This window comes from Phyllostomus hastatus, unplaced genomic scaffold (assembly GCF_019186645.2).
Source record: "Phyllostomus hastatus isolate PE091 unplaced genomic scaffold, TTU_PhHast_1.1 phas_contig_524, whole genome shotgun sequence".
Taxonomy (NCBI): domain Eukaryota; kingdom Metazoa; phylum Chordata; class Mammalia; order Chiroptera; family Phyllostomidae; genus Phyllostomus; species Phyllostomus hastatus.
In genome coordinates this window covers 14,121,446-14,145,767 of record NW_025333900.1, presented here as the reverse complement: position 1 = coordinate 14,145,767, position 24,322 = coordinate 14,121,446, and the positions used below count along the sequence as shown (strand labels likewise).

Sequence of the window (24,322 nt, the reverse complement as noted above, 5' to 3'; positions counted from 1 at the left end):
AGCTCAGGGTTCCATGCCCAAAAGATAAGTCCCCACAACTTCTGGCTACAAAAACCAACAAGGACTGAGTCTGTGGAAGAAACTTCTGGAGCCCCAAGCAGTTTCTCTTAAAGAACCCAAACACGAACTCACCTACTCAGGCTCCCTCCCTCCGAGTTCCAGCACTGAGGTAGCAGCTTGAAAGGCACCAGTGGCATACAGAGAGGAACTGAAGAGTCTGGCATCAAGGCGAGCAGAAGCCATTGTTCCTTTTCTAAAACCTCCACCCACAGAGCCAGCTAGCTAGTGCCATATCTGAGATCCCATCAACCTGGTTAACACTGTTTGATCTACCCTGGAGATCCCCAGAGACTCTGCTCCACCCCACTTACGGGATAACCCAAGCTGCTCTTCCCTATGAATGGCTGATCCTGGCTCATGCTGCCCAAGATCCTAAATTCTTTCAAACAAGCAACAGCTGACCTCAGTGAGCCCCAGGTCCCACACTAGCAGCAGCCAGCCTAGATTCACAGCTTGGCTTCACCTAGGAATCTGCACCCAGGCACAAGTAGCAGCCATCTCAGATTGCTTTACAGCTCAGGCAGGGCAGCCCCAAGCAAAACAGCTGGGGCCTGACCTTGGCCTGCACCATCTGTAAAACACCAGGGCCAGTGCACCCAGTGAATAGCTACAGACTACACTGGAGCACCACCACCCTGCCCCTGCACAGCTGATCCTCCACAGAAGGTGGAGATTACAGCCAATCCTTGCAACTGACTGGCTTGGGTAAATCTCTCCCATTGATCTGCCAACAGCAACTAAGGCTCAACTACAAGAGAAAATTGTACTCAGCCAACACAAAGGGTGCACCTCAAGGACCCAGGCTGGGTAATAAGGGAGGCTGTGTCACTGGACCCTACAGGACACCTACAACATTAGGCCACACTACCAAGACAACAGAATCAAAGCAGCTCTATCTAATACATAGAAACAAACACAGGGAGGCTGTCAAAATGAGGAGACAAAGAAACATGGCTCAAAGGAAAGAACAGATCAAAACTCCAGAAAAATAAAGGAACAAAATGGAGATAAGCAATCTATCAGATGCAGAACTCAAAACAAAGGTTATGAGGATGCTCAAGGAACTTAGTGAGGACCTGAATCTAAGAAAGATTCAGTTAGAAATGAAGGATTCAATTTACACTAATGGAAATAAAGAATAATTTACAAGTAAGCAACAGCAGAGTGGATGAAGCTGAGAATCAAATCAATTATTTGGAACATAAGGAAGCAAAAAACAACCAATGAATACAACCAATGAGAAGAAAAAATATGTAAAAAATGAGCATATTGTAAGGAGCCTCTGGGACAACTTCAAAAGATCCAAGATTTGCATCATAGGGATGCCAGGAGGAGGAGAGAAAGAGCAAGAAATTCAAAATCTGTTTGAAAAAATAATGAAAGACAACTTCCCTAATTTGGTGAAGGAAATAGACATGTAAGTCCAGGGAGCACCGAGAGTCCCAAACAAAATGGATGCAAAAAGGCCCACTCCAAGATATATCATAATTAAAAAGCCAAAGGTTAAAGACAAAGAGAGAATCTTAAAAGCAGCAAGAGAAAAGAAGTTAGTTACCTACAGGGGAGTTCTCAAAGACTGTCAGCTGATTTCTCAAAAGAAACTTTGCAGGCTAGAAGCGATTGGCAAGAAATACTCAAAGTCATGAAAATCAAAGATCCACAACCAAGATTGTTTTACTCAGCAACGATACCATTTAGAATTGAAGGTAGATAAAGAGCTTCCCAGACAAGAAGAAAAAAAAAAAACTAAAGGAGTTCATCATCACCAAACCATTATTATATGAAATTATAAAGGAACTTATTTAGGAAAAAGAAGATCAAAACTATGAGCAATAAAATGGCAATAAATACATATCTATTAACAAATGAAACTAAAAAATAAATTAAGCAAATAAGAAGAACAGAAACAAAATCATGGATATGGAGCAATTTGATGGTTGCCAGATGGGAGGGGGATGGGAGGGATGGGTGAAGAGGTGAGGGGAGTAAGAAGTACAAATAGTTACAGAGTAACCATGGGGATGTAAAGTACAGTATAGGAAATGGAGTAGCCAAAGAACTTACATGCATGACCCAGGGACATAAACAATGGTGGGGGGATTGCCTGAGGGAGCAGGGGGTGCTGGGGGGGGGGGTGCAAAGGAAGAAAAATCAAGTCAACTGCAATAGTATAATCAACAAAATACAATTTTTAAAAAAGTCAGTCATCCCTGATCTTGGTTATTTCTCCTCTCTTCAGTCAGTCTAGACTCTAAACAGAGGTTTATCAACTTTATTAATCATTTCAAAGAACCAGCTTTTCAGGGGGGTTCTCAATATTTTTTATACTGTTTTAATATCATTGATTTCTACTCTTTTTATTATCTCTTCCTTCTACTTGCTTTAGGTTGAATTTACTCTTATATGTTGTTTCTTAAAGCAGCTTAGTTTACTGGTTTGAAACTTATTTCCTTTCCTAATATAAGCATTCAGTGCTATATCCATACTGATTTTCCTCCTACTTGTTTCATCAATTACTCAGAGCGGGTATAAAGGTCCACTTGACCTTTCAGTTCTCTCAGTTCAGCTTCATGATGCTCTGTTAGAAGCATACATATGTTTGGAGACATAAATTCCTAAGTACATACAATCCTAAGTAAGATTATTATGTTTTCTTGGTGAACAGACCCTATTACTATCACAAAATGTCCATCTTCCTTTGTTTTGAAGTCTGCTTTATCTGACATTAATATATAAACTCCAGTTTTCTTTTGTTTAGTGTTTGCATGGTATATCTTTTTCATCTTTTTACATTTTCCCTCCCAGTGTAATTAGTACATTGTGCCCAGCAGTTACAGGCAGATCCTGTTGATCCTTCACTCCTGGAAATTCACTGGGGAGTGGAGAATACGCTCATTAGCTATACTATTATGCTATCCTACATTTTCAATATTCATATAACAATCTACTTACCCTCTGTTACCCCTAACTTTTTCAGATGAGACCACCTCAAATTCACTGATTCTGTGAACAACCTTACTTCTAGGTAGAGGAACATAAAAAAACAAACCCACATCCACTCTACTCTGGCACATTATGGAGTTAGCCTATCCAAACATCATATCCTCCCAAATCATGTTAAATTGTAGCTGTGGGTAATAGTCCCATAGTCAACACTTGCCAAAGCTTTTCTCCCATTAATACACTAATCCCCTATTTCAAATTCTTATTTCTTGTATGTCTTAAACCTCTTGCCTTTGGGCTATAGTTCCTTATAGGTCATTAGTCTGACAACTTGTTTTAAGTCACTTCTCCATTTGCCACCACTAATCTCTGCTTTACTTTTCACTCCTCCTTTAGTCTCAATGCAAACCACAACTCTGATTAAGATTTGCCTAACTCCAGACTTGAGGGATCGCCTAATCCTCTCAGGTGCGTCCTACAAGTTAGCCCACTAGGGTCCTACCCTGACCTTTACTAATGGGTTCCAGCACCAGGATGTGACATATTCTCCCTTCTACCACAATCATTAAAGCTAAATTTGTTGTTTCTTTGAGCCTTAAACCTTCATTTCTTTAGTCTTAAAAAAAAAACTTACTGAAACAAAATTCAAATAACCATTTTAAAGTGAACAATTCAGTGGCATTAGTATATTCAGAATTTTGGCAACCACCAACTCTATCCAGTTCTAAAACATTTCTACCAGTCCAATGTATAATCCCTTACCTATTAAGCAGTTTCTTATCTTTTCCCCACCTTCACCTTCTGGCAATCACCAATCTACATTCTGTCTCTATGGATCTATCTATTCTGGGTATTTCACATAAATGGAATCATACAATATATGATCCTTTGATCTTTCGTGTCTGACTTCTTTCACTTAACTTTAAGGTTTTGGTAATTCATCCATATTATAGCATTTATCAGTATTTCACTCCTTTCGATGGCTGCATGATATTTCATTTTGTGTTTTTATCCATTCTTCCATTGATGGACATTTGGGCTGTGTCCATTCTTTTGTGAATGTTACTATAAAACGTGTTGCTACACACTTGTTTGAATACCAATTTTCCATTCTTTTGGGTATACATCTAAGAGATGAATTACGGATCATATGGTAATTTTATGTGGGTCATATGGTAACTCTATGTTTAACTCTTTGAGGAACCACAAAATTGTTATTCACAGCAGCTGACCCTTTTATATTTCCGCTAACAATGCGCAAGGGCTCCAATTTCTCCATCAACTTGCCAACACTTATTTTCTGTTTGGCTTTTTTTTATTAGAGCCATCATAATAAATGCGAACTGGCACCTCAGTGTGGTTGATAGGCATTTCCCTAGAGATGAAATATGTTGAGTATCCTCCTATGCTTGTTGTCCACTTGTATATCTTCTTTGGTGAAAGGTCTATTCAAGTCCTTTGCTCATTTTTAAAGTGGGTTGTTTGTCTTTTTTGTTGAGTTTTAAGAGTTCTTTATATATTCTGGATGTTAAGTCCTTGTCAAATACATGATTTGCAAATGTTTTCTTCCCTTCATTTCTGCCATGTAGCCTGCCTGTCCTTTAACGGCAAAAGGTTTTAATTTTGATGAAATCCAATTTAACTGTTTTTTTCTTTTGTTGCTCATGCTTTGGCTGTCAAAGAACTCACATCTAAGAATCCATTGCTAACTCTAAGGTAATAAAGAGTTACACCCATGTGTTCTTCTAAAGGTTTTTTGGTTGTTGTTTTTTTTTTGGGGGGGGGGGGGGTTGGTGTTAAAACCATAAAATCTCTATTTAGATCATTGTTCATTCTGAGTTAAATCTCCTAAACAGAGTGTGGTAGGAATACAAGTTCATTCTTTTGCATGAGGATATCTGGTTTCCCCAGAACAACTTGTTAAAGAGAATATTCTTTCCTCATCAAATGGTCTTGGCATCCTTATCAAAAATCAATTGGCCACCCTGACTAATGTGGTTCAGTGGGTTGGCCATCATCCCACAAAACAAAAAGTCACCAGTTCGATTCCTGGTCAGGGCACATGCCTGGATTGTAGACCTGGTTCCTAGTTAGGGGCACACAAGAGGCAATCGATGGCTCATCAATGTTTCCTTTTCTTTCCCCTCCCTTCCTTCTCTCTAAAAACAAATAAATAAATAAAAATCTACAAAAAATCAACTGGCCATAGATGTGAGTTTATTCCTGGACTCTAAATTTCTAGTCTATATGTCTTTTTTACTCTACATGTCTATTCTATCCTCTATGTTTGAATAAAGGGATCACATATAAAACCAGCAAGGTCTGTATGTTTATTCTCAAGCTAGCACCACAGTTTTGATTATTCTAGCTTTGCAGTAAGTTTTAAAATCAGGCAGTGTGAGTCCTCCAATTCTGTTCTTTTTCAAGACTACTTTCACTATTGAAGGCTCCTTTCAATTCCATTTCTGCAGAAGACTGTTTAATTTTGGTAGGGTTGACAGAATTGAGTCTGTAGATCATTTTGGGTAGTGCTGACATGTTAACAATACTAGTCTCCCAATCCATGAACATAGAATAGATGGTTTTCCATTATTTATGTCTTTATTTTCTTTCAACAGATGAATGAATCAATCATCAATACATAGGTTTCAGTGTATACATCTCTCATCTTAAATTAATTTATAGGTACTTTCTTCTTTTAGATGCTACTGTCAGTGGAACTGTTTTCTTAATTTTCTTTTCCAACTGTTCATTGCTACTACATCTTTTTACTTTTAACCTACAAAAGTCTTTGCATATAAAGTGAGTTTCTTATAGATAGGTCTTGTCTTTTTTTTAAGATTTTATTTGTTTATTTTTAGAGAGGGGAAAGGAAAGAAGAGAGGGTGAAAAATATCAATGTGAGAGAGAAACATCAATTGGTTGCCTCTCATGTATACCATAACTGGGGACTGAACCTGCAACCCAGGCATGTGCACTGACCAGGAACTGAAGTGGAACCTTTTGTTTTGCAGGACAACACCCAACCGATTGGAACACATTGGTCAGAGTAGGTATTGTTTTTTCTTTTCAATCAAACATTTTAATTGCTATGTTTAGAATATTTGCATTTAATGTAACAGTTGATATGGCTGAAGTAAAACCTACAATCTTGCTAGTTTTCTTTTTGATTTATTCACTGTTCCTTTTTTCCTTATTTTCTGCCTGATTAAATGGTTATTTTTTAGTGATTCCATTTTACCTGTGCTATTTCCTATTTATTTATATATCTTTTTAAAAAAAATTTTTAGGAAATGGGGAGGGTACAGTGCGGAGAAGGGTTTTCAGGAACTACTATAAAGGCACCTAGACAAAACCAAGGGGGAGGATGGAAGCAAAAGAGGGAGGTGGGTTTGGCGGGAGTGGTGGGGGGGAAATGCAGACAATTGTAATTGAACAACAATAAAATAATTAAAATTTTTAAAAAATAATTTTTTTTTTAGTTTCCCTAGAGTTTATAGATATACATTATGCTCTTCCTTGAACACCTCAAACTTCTTCCTTGATCAAGGCCTTCACATTAGGTAAATGTTCTGTCTGGAATGTTCCTCCTTAGATTCTTCAAATGGCTTCCTTCTTCATATAATTCAGTTTCTGGTCAAAGTTACTTCTTCAGGTAAGCTCTCCAAAACCACCTTACCTAAAATAGCACTGCAACTACCACCTTGGTCCTGCTTTATTTTTCTTCATAGCCCTTAACATCACCTAAAATTATATTTACTTAATATATTTCTCCTCAACTGAAACATACACTTCATGTTACTGCAGACCTCATTTTTCTTATTTACTATTATACCCTCAGCAAGTAGGACAATACTTTGCACATTATCTTTCCAATGAATGAACAAATACATGGCTCCATTTTAAAACTAACATCACAGTCATAGAGCTGAGGAAAATACAAACTGCTGACACAAACTAAACCTGATATCTTGACAGTAAGTTCAGAATAGATGTTTTCTTTCTCACGACTATAATTGGTTTAGAGAAAAAAGGGAAAGACAAGGGCTAGGTAAAAATCTGGGTCAAAAAATAACACTTTGATGTCCAGTTGATATGGCTTTTGCATTGAAAGAATTTTAAGTTAAAAAAAAAAAAAAGACTGGGACCACAAGTTCTAGTCATGCACATGGTCACAAGAGTAAACAACCAATACTCTACAGTTTATTGCGTTGCCAGAGTTTTTTTTAATATTGTGTTCTAAGCACATTTAAGGTAGGCTGGGCTAAGCTATGATGTTTTGTTAGGTTCAATGTATTAAATACATTTTTTTTACTTACAATATTTTCACCTTATGATGGTTTTATGGGACATAACCCCATTGTAAGTCAAGGAACATCTGTATTGCCAGTACAGGGTGGTGGTGGTGGTGGATGATTATATTGGTAACTCAGTATATCCTGCCCTACACAGTTTTAAAACCCTTATTCTGAGAGTTTTTTAGAATTCATGAAAGCTATAATCAAAACCTTTAGCAACAGATGTTCACTTTGTACAAGTAGTATGCTCACTACTTGCAAAGCAACTACTGTATTTGTTGAAATTCCAAGGAATAAGATTTTGTATCCTTGGATCTTAAACACATTCTGCACTCTGGGGCTATAGCAAAAAAAGGCTAAATAATTTTTCATAAGATTACCTCTCAAATACTTGAAAATGACTGTATCTATCATGTTTTTACAAAGTCTTCTTCTGTGTAGTTTAAAAATATCCAGGACTTCCACAGACTTTCCTACATTGGCCAGAATATAGTCCATAAAAATTTCACATAAGTTTTGACATTCAGACAAACCATAACATTACAAATTTTCTGCAAACTACTTAGAATTAAATTGGTTCATTATACTTTTAGGAAGATCATACTTGTGAACTGAGGGTGGGATGAGGAGAGGAGGGTGAACATATTACATTATTGGCTAATTCCTGATTTTCTGTCAATTAAAATTTCTAGATCTTCATTATATAAAGCACCACTAAGATATAGCTTTGCATTTTAAACTTAAAGGCAAAGCTATACATTTCATTCTGTGAAATAACCTTTTATTTTAATTTCTTATTCTGAGAAGAATAAGAAATGTTCTTTATTTCTTATTTAAATATTTTGGAATCCTGGTTCATCACCCAACATATTAGCTACATTTCTGAAATACTTCATTTATACAATTCTGAAACATACCTCACATATGAAGATTAAATAATAGATTAAAATACTTGAAGCATAGATTTAGGAGGCAATGACCTCTGGTATCTCTTCACTTTGACATTAACAGTCTTTGGATATAGTAATAGTTAATCACTTATAAAACCACTTCAGTTTACTCCTTTCATCTGTATCTCCGTACTTCACTAAAAAGATATGATGGAAACATACCAAATAACTTGTAAAACTGAACTTATGACAGTTTTTGCTAATTTCGATAATGAAGTTACTTTGTTATGACTTAAACATAGTGAATTGGCTTTAAGTCAGTAAAAGTTATCTTTCTAGTTGCTCACAAACCAGATGTTCTAGGAATTTTTAATAAACCATCAAGGTGACTGATCCTATTCTCAGATCTCTGTTACTAAATATAATAACTGCAGTTGCCAGCCCTAAAGCCTTCAGTATCTCTTATTTTTTAATATCCTTCAAAGGCAATAATAATATTTCTATGATCATTTTGCAAATTATTTAATATCCAGGAATATGTACATTGCTTTAAAATTGGGAATTTAACCAGGGCTCTGTTCCTTTCACCTGTTTCGTTCATCTCTCCTTTATACATCTGTTTTCCAGTTTATTTCAAAGGAGAATGTCTGCTTAGTGAGGAAAAACTGGGAACAAAACTGCAGTAGGAATCTGTTTTCTCTTTGTTATATCTTAGCCCCGCATTATGGGTCTATCTTTTCCTTGGGAAAAAAACACAAAAATTATTTTTGTTATACCTAATTTCCAAAAGCTTCACTTTCATTCTAGCCATTTTTCCCTGTCCACTTTTTCATTTTAAGCTAACATTTTATATTTTTATACATATCTATCTAAAGGTCTCAATTTTTAGAAAACAATGCAAAAAGACTAATAATTCATGATTCTAATGCATATGGCTATAACTTATGCTTCATGTACATGTAACGCTTATTATCTATTCTTATAACACAATCACATTGAATTGATAACTCAGTTTGGCTTAATTGTTAACATTACCTCCAATTCTGCTTTTTCTATTTTTATACTTTGATATTATCAACATTTCATAAGAAGGCAGATAAAAATATTTGTGTTCCTATCTTTTGAATATTCTTTACTATCTTCCTATTCATTTTTCTTAACTGTATTAAATAATAGAAAATAATTAATCGATGTTGTTTTTTCAATTGCCAATTTTTTCTTTTTTGTTTCTAGTTTTCTGATTTTTGTACCCAGATGACACTGTTTCTTAATTTTACTGAATAAAAGTAATGTCCATTTTGAAGCCATTCTGTTTGATCCCAATCTGTACAGAGTTGTAGGTTTAACACAACTTTTTTCTGCCTACCCTGTTATAGTTCAACTCCTACTTAAAAACAGAAAACTGAGAAAAGAAATACCTTTTCAAAGATTTATAGATTTGTCTTTTTACCTCTCATATCCTTGATTAAGATCACACTAGTCTGAATTTGCCAATGGAAAATGACATATACATGGCAAATGATACCTGAAAATAGCTGCGCAATAAGTACTTGTTCAGTACCTAAGTTAGTTAACGTAATTTTTACAAGTTCATTCTTTTTCACTTTAACAACTCTCTAATTTGAAAAAATGTAAGCATAGACCTTAACCCATAATTTAATGTCTTAATGTAGAAAGTCAACGCTATAGTATTTGGTAAGACATAAATCACCACATTATCAAAATTTAAATGAGATTATCATGTATATTCTACATTGGGTATTTCATTTGCAGCATTAACAAAAACTAGCTGAAGTTTTGATTTTAAAATTATCCGTGGAAAAAAAAACTATTATGAAATAGATTTCTAAAACCTGAAAAGCAGGACTTACATACATTGCTTATTTTCTACGACTGAGAACATGAGAAAAATGAAAATATTACCTATTTAATGAAACTATGTAGACAGAAAAAAATGTCAGGAGGAGGAGTCTTTAGGCCACAATAAGACCACTAAGTATTACAGAACATAAATTTGATTAAGAATTTAATTAAAGTAGAAAACAAAATTATTTATAACAAGAGCACAGAAGTTGTGCTTTTAAAAAAGGTTTAAAGGAAAGGGGATGAAAAGGTGAGAGAAAGTACTACCGGACTCCTTACCCATTGCTGGTGGTGCTGGAGCTTCCTGATGGTATTCTCAGCCTGCTCCAGTTTAGCACTGGCCTCATCACTCTGCTGTTTGATGGTGGCCAGTTCCCGTTTTATGAGGTAGTTTTCCTCAGCCTCCTGGGCTCTTGTCACTTGTCCCTTAGGACATAATTTTTGTGTGTGTAAAGCAACTTAGGATAGAGTCAAGAAAGACTGCCTTTGTGAGGTTTAGTTATTTGCTTTGACATATATTTAAAAAATCACCTCAGAGAACAGAACAGCCTAAGCAATTGTTAGCCAGCAACTCATTATTGCTCCAGCAAATTTGGGGGAACTAAATGAAAAATTCATCGGACAATCTTAAGAACAATTCTTCTTTTAGTCAATAAAAATTCAATTCATGCAATATTGTTGAAGTGTACATGCAAAACTAAAATTTCAATGAATAAGTAGTTAATTTCACAGAATCCACTGATTGCCATTTTGTAATATTTTAAAATAAGGTTAGCTTTATAACGTGCAAAAGGTGCTTGCTTATTTTAATAAACCAAAATAACACAATGTTATCAAAAATAAGTTTACACCCATATATACCACCCAAACCAAAAATTTCTGGGAGAATGCATGTAAAATTGCATGCATTAGAATACAAATTTCTATATTTAAGACTTCCTTAGATGTTAGAGAAAATGCTAAGAAAACAAAAAACAAAAAACTATACCTGTATCAATCTATCTGCCAAGGAAGCACTTTCCTACAAAAGGAAAAATTCAGATAGAAATGTAAGAGAAAGAAGTAAAATAAAGATGATAAAATTAGGAATAAAAAGAAACAAAGCATACCCAAATTCCACCTACTTTTCATGTAATTAAAACAGACATAAAGATTTTAAAACTATTTTTACTAAATGTGTTTTTATTCTTAAATCTTTATATATATATATTAAAATAAGGATAGTCTATAGAAAATCATGTGCTTCTAGGGAAGACTAAACATAAATTCCAGGAGGTTTTTCATTACTTGGGACAGGTAAATATCTTCTTTTTTAACAATAGTTTAAAATCTTTATTTTCAGAGTCAGCCATATTGTCTAACCACTTACTGGTATATGAAAGGGAGAAGGAATTTGAGTAAGCAATTCCACTTACAAAGTGTGACAGTAATTTGTGCAACCCCAACTTCCAAAGACACAAAGCAAGAAAAATATTAAAAATGAAATTAATAAGCTCAAAGTCATACTCTCTAGCAATAACTAAGTAAAGTTTTCATTGAAGATTTAATGGAGACATATGTATTTAGAGTTCTAAGTGCTAAAGGACAGTGGTGGGCTGTCTAAGCCAGTAAAAAAGGTACTTAGTTTTTAGAATCAAAATCCAGGCTTAACTTTCCTAATAGCACTTTTCTCATTCTGAAAGTTCATTGAGATACAAATGCTTTCTCTGTGAAAACATCTCATTCCAAAGATAAAAGACCACTTAATTTACTACATTTTAATATAAACTGAGTATTTAGTGAAAAAAAGTATATAATTAAAACAACTTAAAAACAACTAGGCTCAACCTTTACGCATAGCCACCCAAAAAAGTAGAATTATCATTTAAGCAACTTTAATAAGATGAAGGAAATACAAGAAAACTATTTTGGACTTAATAAATCTGTAATTATTATGTAACAAAAATAGACAGGTAGGGAGTAAGCATCCTGGTCCTTGTGCAGCACTATTTAACATAAAACCGTCAATACTTTTAAACAAAAGACAAATATGCAAACTATTTTTTATTTATTGCTTTCTTGAATATTGGGATCTACAGATTTTCAGGGAAGATTTTAAGATACTTGGCAATATCAAAAAGAGTACTTTTAAACCTACTTTCTCTCATCTTCAGTTTAAAAAACCCGTAACACCAAGAGACTTTGTAAATTCAGATGTTTTTCTTAAAATAAACAAAAACTCTTACACTATGCTTTTATTACTCAATACGTTCTTATAGCATGAAAAACAAGACTGCTTATATCAAAAGCATAATATAAGAAAGACTGCAATACTTCCACATTTGCACAGTTGTTTTATAGGAAACAAAGAAGAAGAGGTAACAAGTGGTATCAAAATAATTTTAAGAACCAAAAGTTTAAGCACAGTTCCCCTGTGTTGAAAATCATGTTGGATTTTTTAAAAAGATTTTATTTCTTTTTAGAGAGGGGGAAGGAAGGGAGAAAGAGAGGACAAGAAACGTTGATAGGTTGCCTCTAGCACACCTCAACTGGGGACAAAGCTGCAACCCAGGCATGTGCCCTGAATGGGAATCAAACTGGCAACCTTTAGGTTCAAAGGCTGGCGCTCAATCCACTGAGCCACCCACACCAGCTAGGGCTCATGTTGAATTTTCATGTAAGAAATTAGTCACTTTAACTACACTAAAGCAATCCTAGCTAGGCCTTACATGAACCACTGCCACATTTAATATGGCTAGAAAGGGCAATATTTGAAACTCATCTTTCAAATACTATACAGAATAGATTCTCAAGTAAGTTACCTCTAAAGAATATATATTTTAGAGATTACATGTAAGGAAAACAAATATTACTATAATAATAACCTTAGTTAAAACTTTGTAGTTCAAGAACTAGTAGTGATCAATTATTACTGATGACAAGTTAAGTAGTAAGATAAGCAGTCAATACCAGAACTTCAGAGACATATATGCTATTAGATTTCTTGAGCCTTTATATAAAATAGAAAAAAAAATACTGTGTAGTCAACAAAAGCTTCGATAAGTAGTCATTTACTTACTTTTTCTAATGTTTCAATGCGCTGTTTTAAAAGTCTATTTTCTGTGCGTAACCTCTGGGGGGGGGGGAGAAAAAAGAAACATACAAACAACAACAAATAAAGTTTATTTGCAAACATTCCTGAGAATAATAAGATACCTAAATCGTAGTCCTTAAAAATGTACCACCTTTTATAAATAAGAAGGGAGCCTAAAGAATGATTATATTATTGTTTGTCAAATTCTTAATGCTCAGAGTAGGAAATACATGGCAAAGAAAATGACCACATGTATTATTCCAGCTGTGATTGAATTTTAAATATAAGCTACAGCACACACAGAAATAACCCCTTTCTTTTCTGTACCTATCTTAATGGCTCTTAATATTCCCATTAGATAGAAAAGGGTATAACTCATTTATGTCCCACAAAGCCTATCTATATAAACAGTATTTAAATGTCTATCAAATAAATAAGAAATTTGGAAAATGCATGCTCATAAGATAAATATCAAATTGTCAGTTTTGAACTAGACCAGTGTTCACTCATAGCGCATTACATAATGCCAAGTTGCAAAATTCCTTACATTCTGCAGATACAAAGAATGAGTTGTTTTCATTGAATACATTGTTTCTCATGTGTTGTTTTAAATGTTAAGAAAATTAAAAGCTCCTATTAGCAGCATTTTTCTCATAGTTCAAAAAATAAAACCAAATCTTCATCCTATTGTTTGATGCCTGGCTCCCCAAACCCTGTCAAATTGTTGCCATCAAGTATTAAATCTAAAACACTCTACATTTAAAAAAATCTTTATGCATATGTCATCAATATAACTTCATATTGGCCCTCTATATAAATTACTCCCTCATTTTAGTATCTGCTGAATATTACTCTGTTTTGTCATCAATTTCAAAACTCCCCTTACCTTTTTGTACCAATCTCCTCCACAACTCTCAATCCAGCCTTCTTTCAACCCTACTTTTCCTCTAAGTTCCTGCTAAAAACGCCTTCCTCAGAAAATTCTTCTATCAATTTAATGTATTATTTTGCCAGTAAATACTAAAATATAACATAAAGTCTCAAACCAGGAAAATAAAAGACCATGAATTATTTATATCTTACTGGATACAATAAGTGGACCACAAATTAAAATAAACCTTAAGAGTTACTACAAAGTACTATGCAAATTAAATTTTCTTGTTCTATTCACTAAAACATATTTAGATTATCTGAAATGTGTGATCTCAGACTACAAAATAGCATGGCAGTCTACACAAGTAAGCAATAATTAAATTTTGTTAAAGTCTGTAAATCCAAAGCAACAAACATAATTCTCAAAATGTTCTCAACATATTTACATCAAAATAAAATTGTAATTTTTTGTTTACGCTGAAAGATTTAGAAAGTTAAGTTCAACCAGACAATTGAGTCTATAAAATTAATGTTACAACAGAAATAATGTTAAAATAATAAAATAAAAAAAATTCACCTGTATTTCCTTCCCATTCCCTTTCAGTTGTCTAAAATTCTGCTATAAATAACAATCTAAACTGACTTTTTCTCAACCATTTACCCCAATATTTTATACCACTTTTTAAATAAATCACCAATTCCTCATTTGTGTGATATCTACTTCATCATGAACTGATAACTATAATAGACTTTATCAGTTAAGTCAAGACTATTTCAGGATTACCTATTAAATTTCAAATGTTTGGGGGTTTTTTTCCAGACTAGTATCATAGTATTTCAGTAATTATGCAGCTTTGTAATGCCTTTAATATCCCGTAAAGCTAATTTCCCCCACTGTTATATTTATCCTCCCCAAGCTTTACCTATTAGTACACTAAATTAGTAAAGAGACTAGACTGGTTTTGAAGTTAGGCAGATTTAGTTTCAAATCCTTATTCTTCAATTAGCATCTGTGCATGACATTCAACAACTTAGATCTCCATTTCCTCATCTAGAAAATTACAGCAATAACACCTACAATGATACAGAGAAGAATTACAGGAGATAGCACAGTGCTTAATATATACCAAACACCTGATTAGTTATAAGCATTGCCCATATTTTTAAAGTTAAGCATGAATATTATTTTATTACTTTTGTCTATCTTACAATTATGCTTTACATTTTTTTATTTCTCTGGAATATTGCAAGAAATTAAATTTGACTGGGTTTGTTAATGTGTATTTTGTGGGAAAATTCATGTGTTTATATAAGATATAGTTATTTTGTCTTTACCTTTTATTCATCTTTTTAAAATGCCTATATACAAAGTTTTGTTTCCTGTTTTTCATTTAGGTTATTCCTAGATATGCTTTTATTTTTACTTTAAATGAAACATCTTCAAAGATATTTCTGAAATGTTTATATATTGCCTTTATACATAAGAAAGGTAATGATTAAAATGTATCACTTGCCCGATTTCTCATAAATTTTTGAGCATCCTGGTTTTTAATCACAGTTTTTGGAACTAATTAAAAGAATATTTTCTAAACTTTAAAGTGAAAATCACAAAGAGAAATACCATAGACATGTACACCTAAAAAAAGACTTGACTACCACATTAGAAAAGAAAAATTGAGACTGAAAATGAGAGCCAGAATGAAATACCTAATGTTAGGAAAGTATTAGTGAAACAGAAACTCATTGCTAAGAAGGATAAACTCTGGGAATATTCTTTAGGAAATTCACTTAGTACATATGAAGCATCTTAAAAATACGAATGTCCCACAATTCAATAGTTCTACTTTTTACAACTGGCTATGGAAATTTAAGGTGCCAAAAAACTGCATATACAAGATGCTAACTATAAGCACATTTTTAATAATGAAAAAAGTGAAAAACATCCCAAAATAGGAAAGTTCTGTTTTCAAATAACCTACTCTTCAACCATCATCTCCTATTCTTTTCAAATTACTTATTTTATGACATTAACCCAAGTTCAACAATCCTCCTCATATAGACAATCTAGTGATCTTACCCACTTTTCATTGTTCCACACTCCCTCTCTTCTCTCTTTACAAAGCTCAATTCCCAATCATTATAGACTTCCCCTTGCTTTTATCCCCCCACCCCACCTCTTTCTTAGTACTTAGTATACTTTCATGATGAAACCACTACTCTGGGTCCACATACTGACAACTCTGTGTCTGCATCTACACTGGCAAATATGGTTAAAGCAAAATATAACCATGATGCTTATTTAAATTAACAATCACTAAGTTCATTGGGACTCTTAATGCACCCTAGCAATACGCATGTATTTACTTAGTCTATTCCTTCTCCCCCTCTCTTAGGTCACTATTTTATACTTACTCCTCTTTCTTCGAACCAGCAATTCTCTCACCCACTATCAGGTGACAATCTTGCTTAGTATTTATTTCACTGAAAACATTAAAGCAGTCAGAAGAGAACTTCACAAGATCCCACAACCACATCCTACATTTTACCTGCGTTTTTGCCCACAGAGTCTGGCACAAAAAAATGCCCCTTTTTTATTACAAAATCATAAGTATGTAATTCTATAATATAACAATATCACACTCAAGCACACCATATGACATTTTAGATGAAATGTTCAAATTACAAATATAAATTATTACACCCATAGTATTACCCTATCAGCCACACTCAAGGAGGCAATACTTCTGCCAGGCCCTGTATTTTATTTTTTCTCCTGTCATTACAGATTAACTATGTTATTAGACCAAGACTCGTACCCATGCACTAAGTGCCATACCCTCCTGACTCCAGCAACTACCCCGTCATTCATACATTATCAATTTTTCCTACTTAATTATCACCATAATAATATGCTTATTAAAAAGCACATGTGTTGCCCTGGGCCAGATGGCTCAATTGGTTGGAGTGTCTTCCCATATACCCAAAAGGTTGCAGATTCAATTCCCAGTCAGGGTACCTCCTACGTTGCAGCTTCAAACCCCTGTGGGGGCATATATGGGAAGTAACCAATCTATGTTTCTCTCTAAAATCCATGTCTGTCTGTCTGTGTGTCTGTCTCTCTCTTGAATCAATAAACATATCCTTGGGTGAGGGTTAAAAAAAAAACAGCCCTGGCCAGTGTGGCTCAGTTGGTTGGGGGTCATCCTGCAGACTGAAAGGTTGTGGGTTCTATTCCCCATCAGGACACACGCCTGGGTTGCAGTTTGGTCCCTAGTCGGGGTGTGAGCAGGAGGAAACTGATTGATGTTTCTTTTCCTCTATTTCTCCCTCCCTTTCCTTCTTTCTAAAAATCAATCAATCAATCAATACCAGAAAAAAAAACCCCTACCCATGTGTTTATTTACATCTTAAAAAAAAAAAAAGGAAAACAAAAAACTCAACATAACTAGCTTCTACTCTTTTCTTGGCTTCTAGGACACTATACCTCCCTGTTGTTCTCCTGCTTTATCTTTATCTTCCTAACTTTTAAATGTTGGTTTACCCTAAGGCTCAATTCTCAAACTCCCTTCTCCATTTTATCTGCTTAAGAATTTCTGGCCTTACAGGGGGTATAAGTAAAAGTTTAAGGTACATATAGGAATTTATATGCCCTTTAAATTGAAAATCTGTTTCTCTGGAGAGTAGTAAAAAACTGTAACCTTTGCTTAGTGATAATGAGATTCCCCAGGTAGTCTCATCCACTCTCCTGGCTTTAATATCATCACTGTGTCAATAACTGCCAAAGTTATATTTACAATTGAGCCTCCTTCTTTTACCTCAAACTCCAAATATTCAAGGGGCTACCCAAATATCTCCTAGGCACCTCATGCTTTAAAAATATGCAAAATTAGGTGCCTGACATTTCTCCCTAAACCAGATTCTCCTGTAAGCTGTCACCATCTCAGGTAAGGAAAGTCAGTTTTTCCAATTGCTTAGACCAAAATGCTTGATTCCTGTCCCTCTCTTGTCTCCATGTTAAATTTGTCAGCTTTACTTTTAAAACCTTTTCAGAATCCAGTCACTTCTTACCACCTCGGTCCATGCCACCATTACCTCTTGCCTGTACTACTTCATCAGCCTTGTTCTTAGTCTCTCTGCTTATCTGTTCTTGCCCCCAACAACCTACTCTCAACACAGGAAGGAGCCAGAAAGATCCACTGAACACTTTAGTCAAATCTTGCACTTCTCTACTAAAACCCCCAATTGCTCACCAGAGTAAAATTGCTCACCATTGCTTCACATGATCAACAATACCCTCCAATGTGCAATGTGCAACATCTTACCTCCTACCACTTTCCTCATCATTCATGTTGTCCCGTCCACCATGGCCTCCTTGCTATTCCTCGCCAGGCACACTCCTGACCAGATTCTGCTCTCCTTCCAGGTACCTACGTATCTAGTTCCCTCACTTCCTTCAGGTATTTATTCACAAGTAACCTGGTCAATTTCTCCAAGTTTTCAATTCAAACACTACCATTATATTTCCCCTCCCTTAAGGTATATTGTTCTCCTATTTAACACATCATCTAAAATACTGTACATTTTACTTTTCTGTTTATTGTCTGCCTTCTTTACTACATTGTAACTCCATGAGGGCAGGTACTGGTTTGTTTCATAAACACATCTCAAGTCTCTAGAACAGAATTTGGACATATAAGTAGACACTATAAATAACTGTTAAATGAATGTCATTAAATAAACATGCTATTGCACCCCCACTAGATATTATTATTCAGCCATTAGTTTTTTTTAATGAAGTGTTCATAATAACACAGTAAAATGGACATCCAAATACTGCTTATATTACCAATACATTAAATTCTCTTGGAAAGCAGTACAGTGTATATACACTGAAGAACATTCATGAGCCTTAAAATAAAACAAATTGGAGTTCAAATTCTTGACTTTCCCATTTTCTAGCAATGTGACCCCTATCATATTATTTGAACTCTCTGACAATTAGTTTTCTCATAAAAAGATGGGGATGAGAAACTTTTCAAAATGCCATTCTAGGAATAAATGTAGGTGATGCATGCAGATGAGCCTTCATACATTAAGTGTCGAGTAAATGTGATTGTCAATACTAATACCTCACATTGCTAAAAACAATTACTGAATGATTGAGATATTTGTCATGATTTCTTTTTTCTATGATAGGCAATGGATACACAAGTGTTTTTATATTATTCTGTTTTCCACTATATCTGGAATATTTCTTAATTTTTGAAATATAAACAATTAATTTCTCAATAAAAATAAGAATTTCTAACACCTCCCATTTGCAGGGCTCTATGCCCCACAGAGATTATAGATTATAAACTATCAGATTATCACTTCATATGTTTGTCTTACTAAAATGGAAGACAAAGATTATTCTTTTTAAAAGATTTGTGGGTTGCACTAATATAAGCTAGAATTTTAATATTTTGTACCTCCTTGCCCTCAAGTGGAACAACAGGCTGGAAGAAGACACTGATAAAGATGTTTCTATTAAGTAATTTCACACAGTAAAATGTAAGATTCTCCATACGAAAACATTGTTATAAAAATGTTCCTATACAGCACTTTCAGAGAAGTGGTAGAAAATACTTAAAAGTCACATCTTGATCAGGGAGGTGACCGACAGATATAATTCTTAAAATAAAAAGGTCACCAACCCAAAGGTCTTAGAATTTTAATTAGAGTAAAAACAGTGGAAACTTTAAACATATTGTATAATATCAAAGGCTGACTTTTTTTACTGCTGTATCAACACATCAAATAATTTGATGACCATGCTATGTGCTTATGTAAAGAACAGCAAAAGACTCTGTCCCTGAAGGTTTTTTAGGAGAACCAAAGCAAGAAAGTATTAGTTAACAAAACTCATTCCCTCAAAAAAAGGACCTTGATGGGAAGGAAAGACAGTGAGTAAGAAAGTGGCATATCCCAATTTAGAGAAAGGCTCAAAAAACACATGCTAATTAATTTTAAGTAAGGCAATCATTCAATCATAACTGATCCCATAAACAACGTGGTCATCTGATTCTGACTGAGATTGAGTTCCAAGGTCCAAGTAAAAACCCAGACACATCCAAAACTAAAGTGAAAAAAAGTACAGTAGCACAAAAATTCTGTGCCTTTATCTTTTATCTGTGGCAGGGTGGGGAAGGAAGCAGGAGGAGTATATATAAAAAAGAGATGGATATGGTACAAGAGTAAAAACAAACTACAGGCAAACCAGATCCTATAAAAGGAACAGACTACCTTTGAGATCAGCATACTTTATTTACCTGATATGTTCCACTAATATTTTTAACTTTCTTTTTTCTCCATAAATAACTATGCCATCTGTTTTTTGCCTAAGACACATGGAGCTGGCAAGCAAAAATATTTTGTGATTTAACGGAATTAAAACTTCTCCCCACCAAAAAAAATTTTTGGAAAATAGCTGCAAATATAGGCTAAAATCTGCTAACACCCTTTTCAAAAAGGCTTTTTGTTATTCCTACATTCATGTGACTTAATTTTATTAAAAAAAAAACTTCTTCAAAAGCAAGAATTGTTCATAGACCTGAGGTTTTTTGTTTTTGTTTTTTTTTTTTCCCAATAACATAGCATGGTGAAATGAACAGGATGGCTTCCCCATCCTCAGATTCTTGATCTGCAGTTCCGAATATTCCTGGTATGCGATAACCCATACTCTCTCCCCACTCATCAGGATGACGTACTTTTTATTTTCAGTAGGTTGAAGTAGAGGGTATGATTTAATGTTACCCTTACTCATGGTACCTAAAAGAAAAGCAAATGGTAGAGCAGCAGTTGGGTGACAGAATTTAAAAAAGGAGGGAAAAATATCCACAGGGGTCTTTTCTTTCTTTCTCTCCTTCCTTCCTTCTTTCTTTCCTCTCTCTCTGTCTAAAAAATGTAGAAGTATCTATTTCCAATGACAGAAATGGAGGACAAAATGAAAATTAAACATCTGGAGAAGGAGACAGAGTTAATGACAGGTCACACAGAAAAACAGGGGAGATCAGACAGACACACAAAAACAGTTTTTAAAAAAAGTAGAGTCATTCAAAAAATATTGTTTTGTTTCTTTTTTGAGGGGGGCAGACTAACATATAAGAAATTGGATCGGCCAGTCCCTGAGTTCCTTCACTAACTCATGGTCCTAGCTCATCATTCCCATCCTAAAATATCAGCATAAAAGCCAAAACAACTTCCCTTAACTCCCAGGTCAAACAATGCCAAATATCCTCAACTCAAGAATTTCTGGCCTTACAGCGGGGACAAATAAGAATTTTAAGGTACGGGAATTTGAATGTCCTTTAAATTGAAAATCTGTTTCTCTGGAGAGTAGTTCAAAAGTATAACCTTTGCTTAGTGATGAAATAATTGAATTAGCCAAAGCTTCCTGCATCTCTAAAGCAGCCATAATTAGTTCTAGTGCAATGATTTGCTCTATTTGGTCTACCTTAGACTATACTGCATTAGTCTCAGCATGCTATACATTATCTTTTCCACAACATTTTCATTTTCATTTTAAAATTTTCATTTAAAAATATGCTTAAATGGAATAATTATCTTCCCCAACGAAGTATTTTCTCCTGATGATCCATCAACATATCCAGAGAAAGAGAAGAGCTGCTCTCCTTTATATCAGAATAAAAACCACTCTGGTCACATTTCTGGTTTTTGAAATATCTATTTTTACCTATAATTAGTAGGAGGGCAAGTAAATTTATCCTTAAATAAGTACAAACATCTTTGCTAAATGTGCTATAAATAGGTAACAAATATATCAACATAACCTAACATCAATCGCCAAATAACTGGCTTTAATCAATTTATATTCAGCACTTTTAAGCCCTGAGATGCTTACTTTAATTTCAACTTGCTCTTCCATTTCTTTAGTTTTTATGGTAGTGTATTCCTTTTCAAGCCTAAGAAGAAAAAAAAATAAAGGTATGTTTTCATTCAAAAGTAGTCATAAAATTATAAAATTTAAAACTATGTTAACACAAAATATAATTTCATTGTTACCCCAATTTGTAACTTGAGATATTTGATATAAGAAAAATCATTCAAATAGTTACATGAATTATTACCAAAAAATTACTTTACAAATAACAAAAGTAAACTTTAGAAAAGAGATTCTGAAATCGAATGACACATATGAACTAATTACTAATTAGCACCAAAATATTTATTTTTTGCTGATCTGACAAAAATCAGTATAATTTTGATTGACTTACAAAAGAATAATAATAGTAATTACCTATACTTTTTGCTCCAATGTGACTTTTTAAAAAAACCAGGTGCCTATAGTTATATATAAGGATTATAACCACCAAAACTTAACCCATGAGACGCTACCTTATTATGCAACATGACCAATAAGATGCACCTCTATTATATGACCTATATATTTATGGTTCAAGACCAAGCACTCATACAACATGGTTATCAGTGTGTTGGCAGCTGTAATTTTTTCATTTGATAATCTAAGGGAAAAGAGGTCAGTACCCCTAACTAAATAGTCAGGTATTATACGTTTTAAAAACTCTTGTGGCAGGCCCTGGCTGGTGTGGCTCGGTGGATTGAGTGCTGGCCTGTGAACCAAAGGGTGTTGGGTTCAATTCCCAGTCAGGGTACCTGCCTGGGTTGTGGGCCAGGTCCCCAGTAGGGGACATGTGAGAGGCAACCACACATTGATGTTTCTCTTCCTCTCTTTCTTCTTCCCTTCCCCTCTCTCTAAAAATAAATAAAATCTAAAAAACATTCTTGCAGTGCCCTTGCCAGTGAGGCTCAGTGGATTGAGCACCTGCCTGCAAATGGAAAGGTTGCCAGTTTAATTCTCTGTCAGGACACATGCCTGGACAGAACAGCCAGAAAACTAAACTGTGTGGAAGTCTGACAACTAAGGTGTTAAAGAAGAAACATTCATCAGATGGGCAAATGGGAAGGAGAAGACACATAGCAAGGCAGCGACTAGCAGACTAGACTGGGCAAGCCAGTGGCTGGCAGACCAGGCAGTCCCACATTTTCATGCAGATAGACTGGGAGGAACAACTGGGGAGCGAGACAGACCATGCAACCCAGGGTTCCACCATGGGAAAAGAAAGTCTCAAAACCTCTGACTGTAAAAACCTGTGGGGATGGCAGTAGGAGAAACTCCCAGCCTCACGGAGAGTTCCTTGGAGAGACCCACAGGGTCCTAGAACATACACAAAACCACCCACCTGGGAATCAGCACCAGAAGAGGTCAATTTGCTTGTGGGTAGCAGAGGAAGTGAAGAAAAGCAGGGCAAAAGCCAAGCAAGTAGCATTGTTCCCTCTCTGATCTCTCCCCCACATACAGCGCCACAACGCAGAGAAGTGGATGGCCCCTCCCTGGCCAATACCTAATGTTCCATCCCTTACAATGTACTAGGTGCATGGAGACAAAAAAAAATATGGCCCAAATGAAAGAACAGATCAAAACTCCAAAAACAGAACTAAGCAATGAAGAGATAGTCAACCTATCACATGCACAGTTCAAAACAATGGTAATCAGGATGCTCACAGAAATGGTTGAGTATGGTCGCAAAATGGAGGAAAAGGTGAAGGCTAAGAAAAGTGAAATAAAGGAAAATACACCAGGAACCAACAGTGAAGGGAAGGAAACTGGGACTCAAATCAACAATTTAGAGAAGGAAGAAATAAACATTCAACCAAAACAGAATGAAGAAACAAGAATTCAAAAAAAAAAAAATGAGGAGAAGCTTAGGAATCTCTGGGACAACTTTAAATGCTCCAACATCCGAATCATAGGGGTGCCAGAAGGAGAAGAGGAAGAGCAAGAAATTGAATACTTATTTGAAAAAATAATGAAGAACTTTCCCAATCTGGCCAAGGAAACAGACTTCTAGGAACTCCAGGAAGCTCAGAGAGTCCCAAAGAAACTGGACCCAAAGGAAGCATATACCATACTGACTTCTCAAAAGAAACCCTGCAGGCAAAAAGGGGCTGGAAAGAAGTATTCAAAGTCAGGAAAGGCAAGGACCTACATCCAAGATTACTCTATCCAGCAAAGCAATCACTTAGAATGGAAGGGCAGATAAAGTGCTTCCCAGTTAAGGTCAAGTCCATGGAGTTCAGCATCACTAAGCCCTTATTATATTAAATGTTAAAGGGACTTATCCAAGAAAAAGATGATAAAAAATATGAACAGTAAAATGACAAGAAACTCATAACTATCAATAACTGAACCTAAAACAAAAACAAACTGAGCAAACAACTAGAACAGGAACAGAATCCCA

At 34.9% G+C, this 24,322-nt stretch overlaps 1 protein-coding gene across 11 annotated transcripts in view; it reads right to left on the bottom strand.

Moving 5' to 3' along the window:
* The window catches only part of EVI5 (ecotropic viral integration site 5), a 211,714-nt gene that overhangs the window by 111,964 nt on the left and 75,428 nt on the right, over window positions 1-24,322 (bottom strand). For 9 of the 11 annotated variants that reach the window (XM_045847085.1, XM_045847078.1, XM_045847076.1 and 6 more), the window contains 4 exons: window positions 21,904-21,964; window positions 13,113-13,166; window positions 11,043-11,075; window positions 10,334-10,480 (listed from right to left, as the gene is read on the bottom strand). In XM_045847085.1, the coding sequence (XP_045703041.1) occupies window positions 10,334-10,480; window positions 11,043-11,075; window positions 13,113-13,166; window positions 21,904-21,964 (295 nt within the window). The remainder of the gene's footprint in view (window positions 1-10,333; window positions 10,481-11,042; window positions 11,076-13,112; window positions 13,167-21,903; window positions 21,965-24,322) is intronic. The other 2 variants (XM_045847084.1, XM_045847086.1) reach the window with 2 other exon arrangements.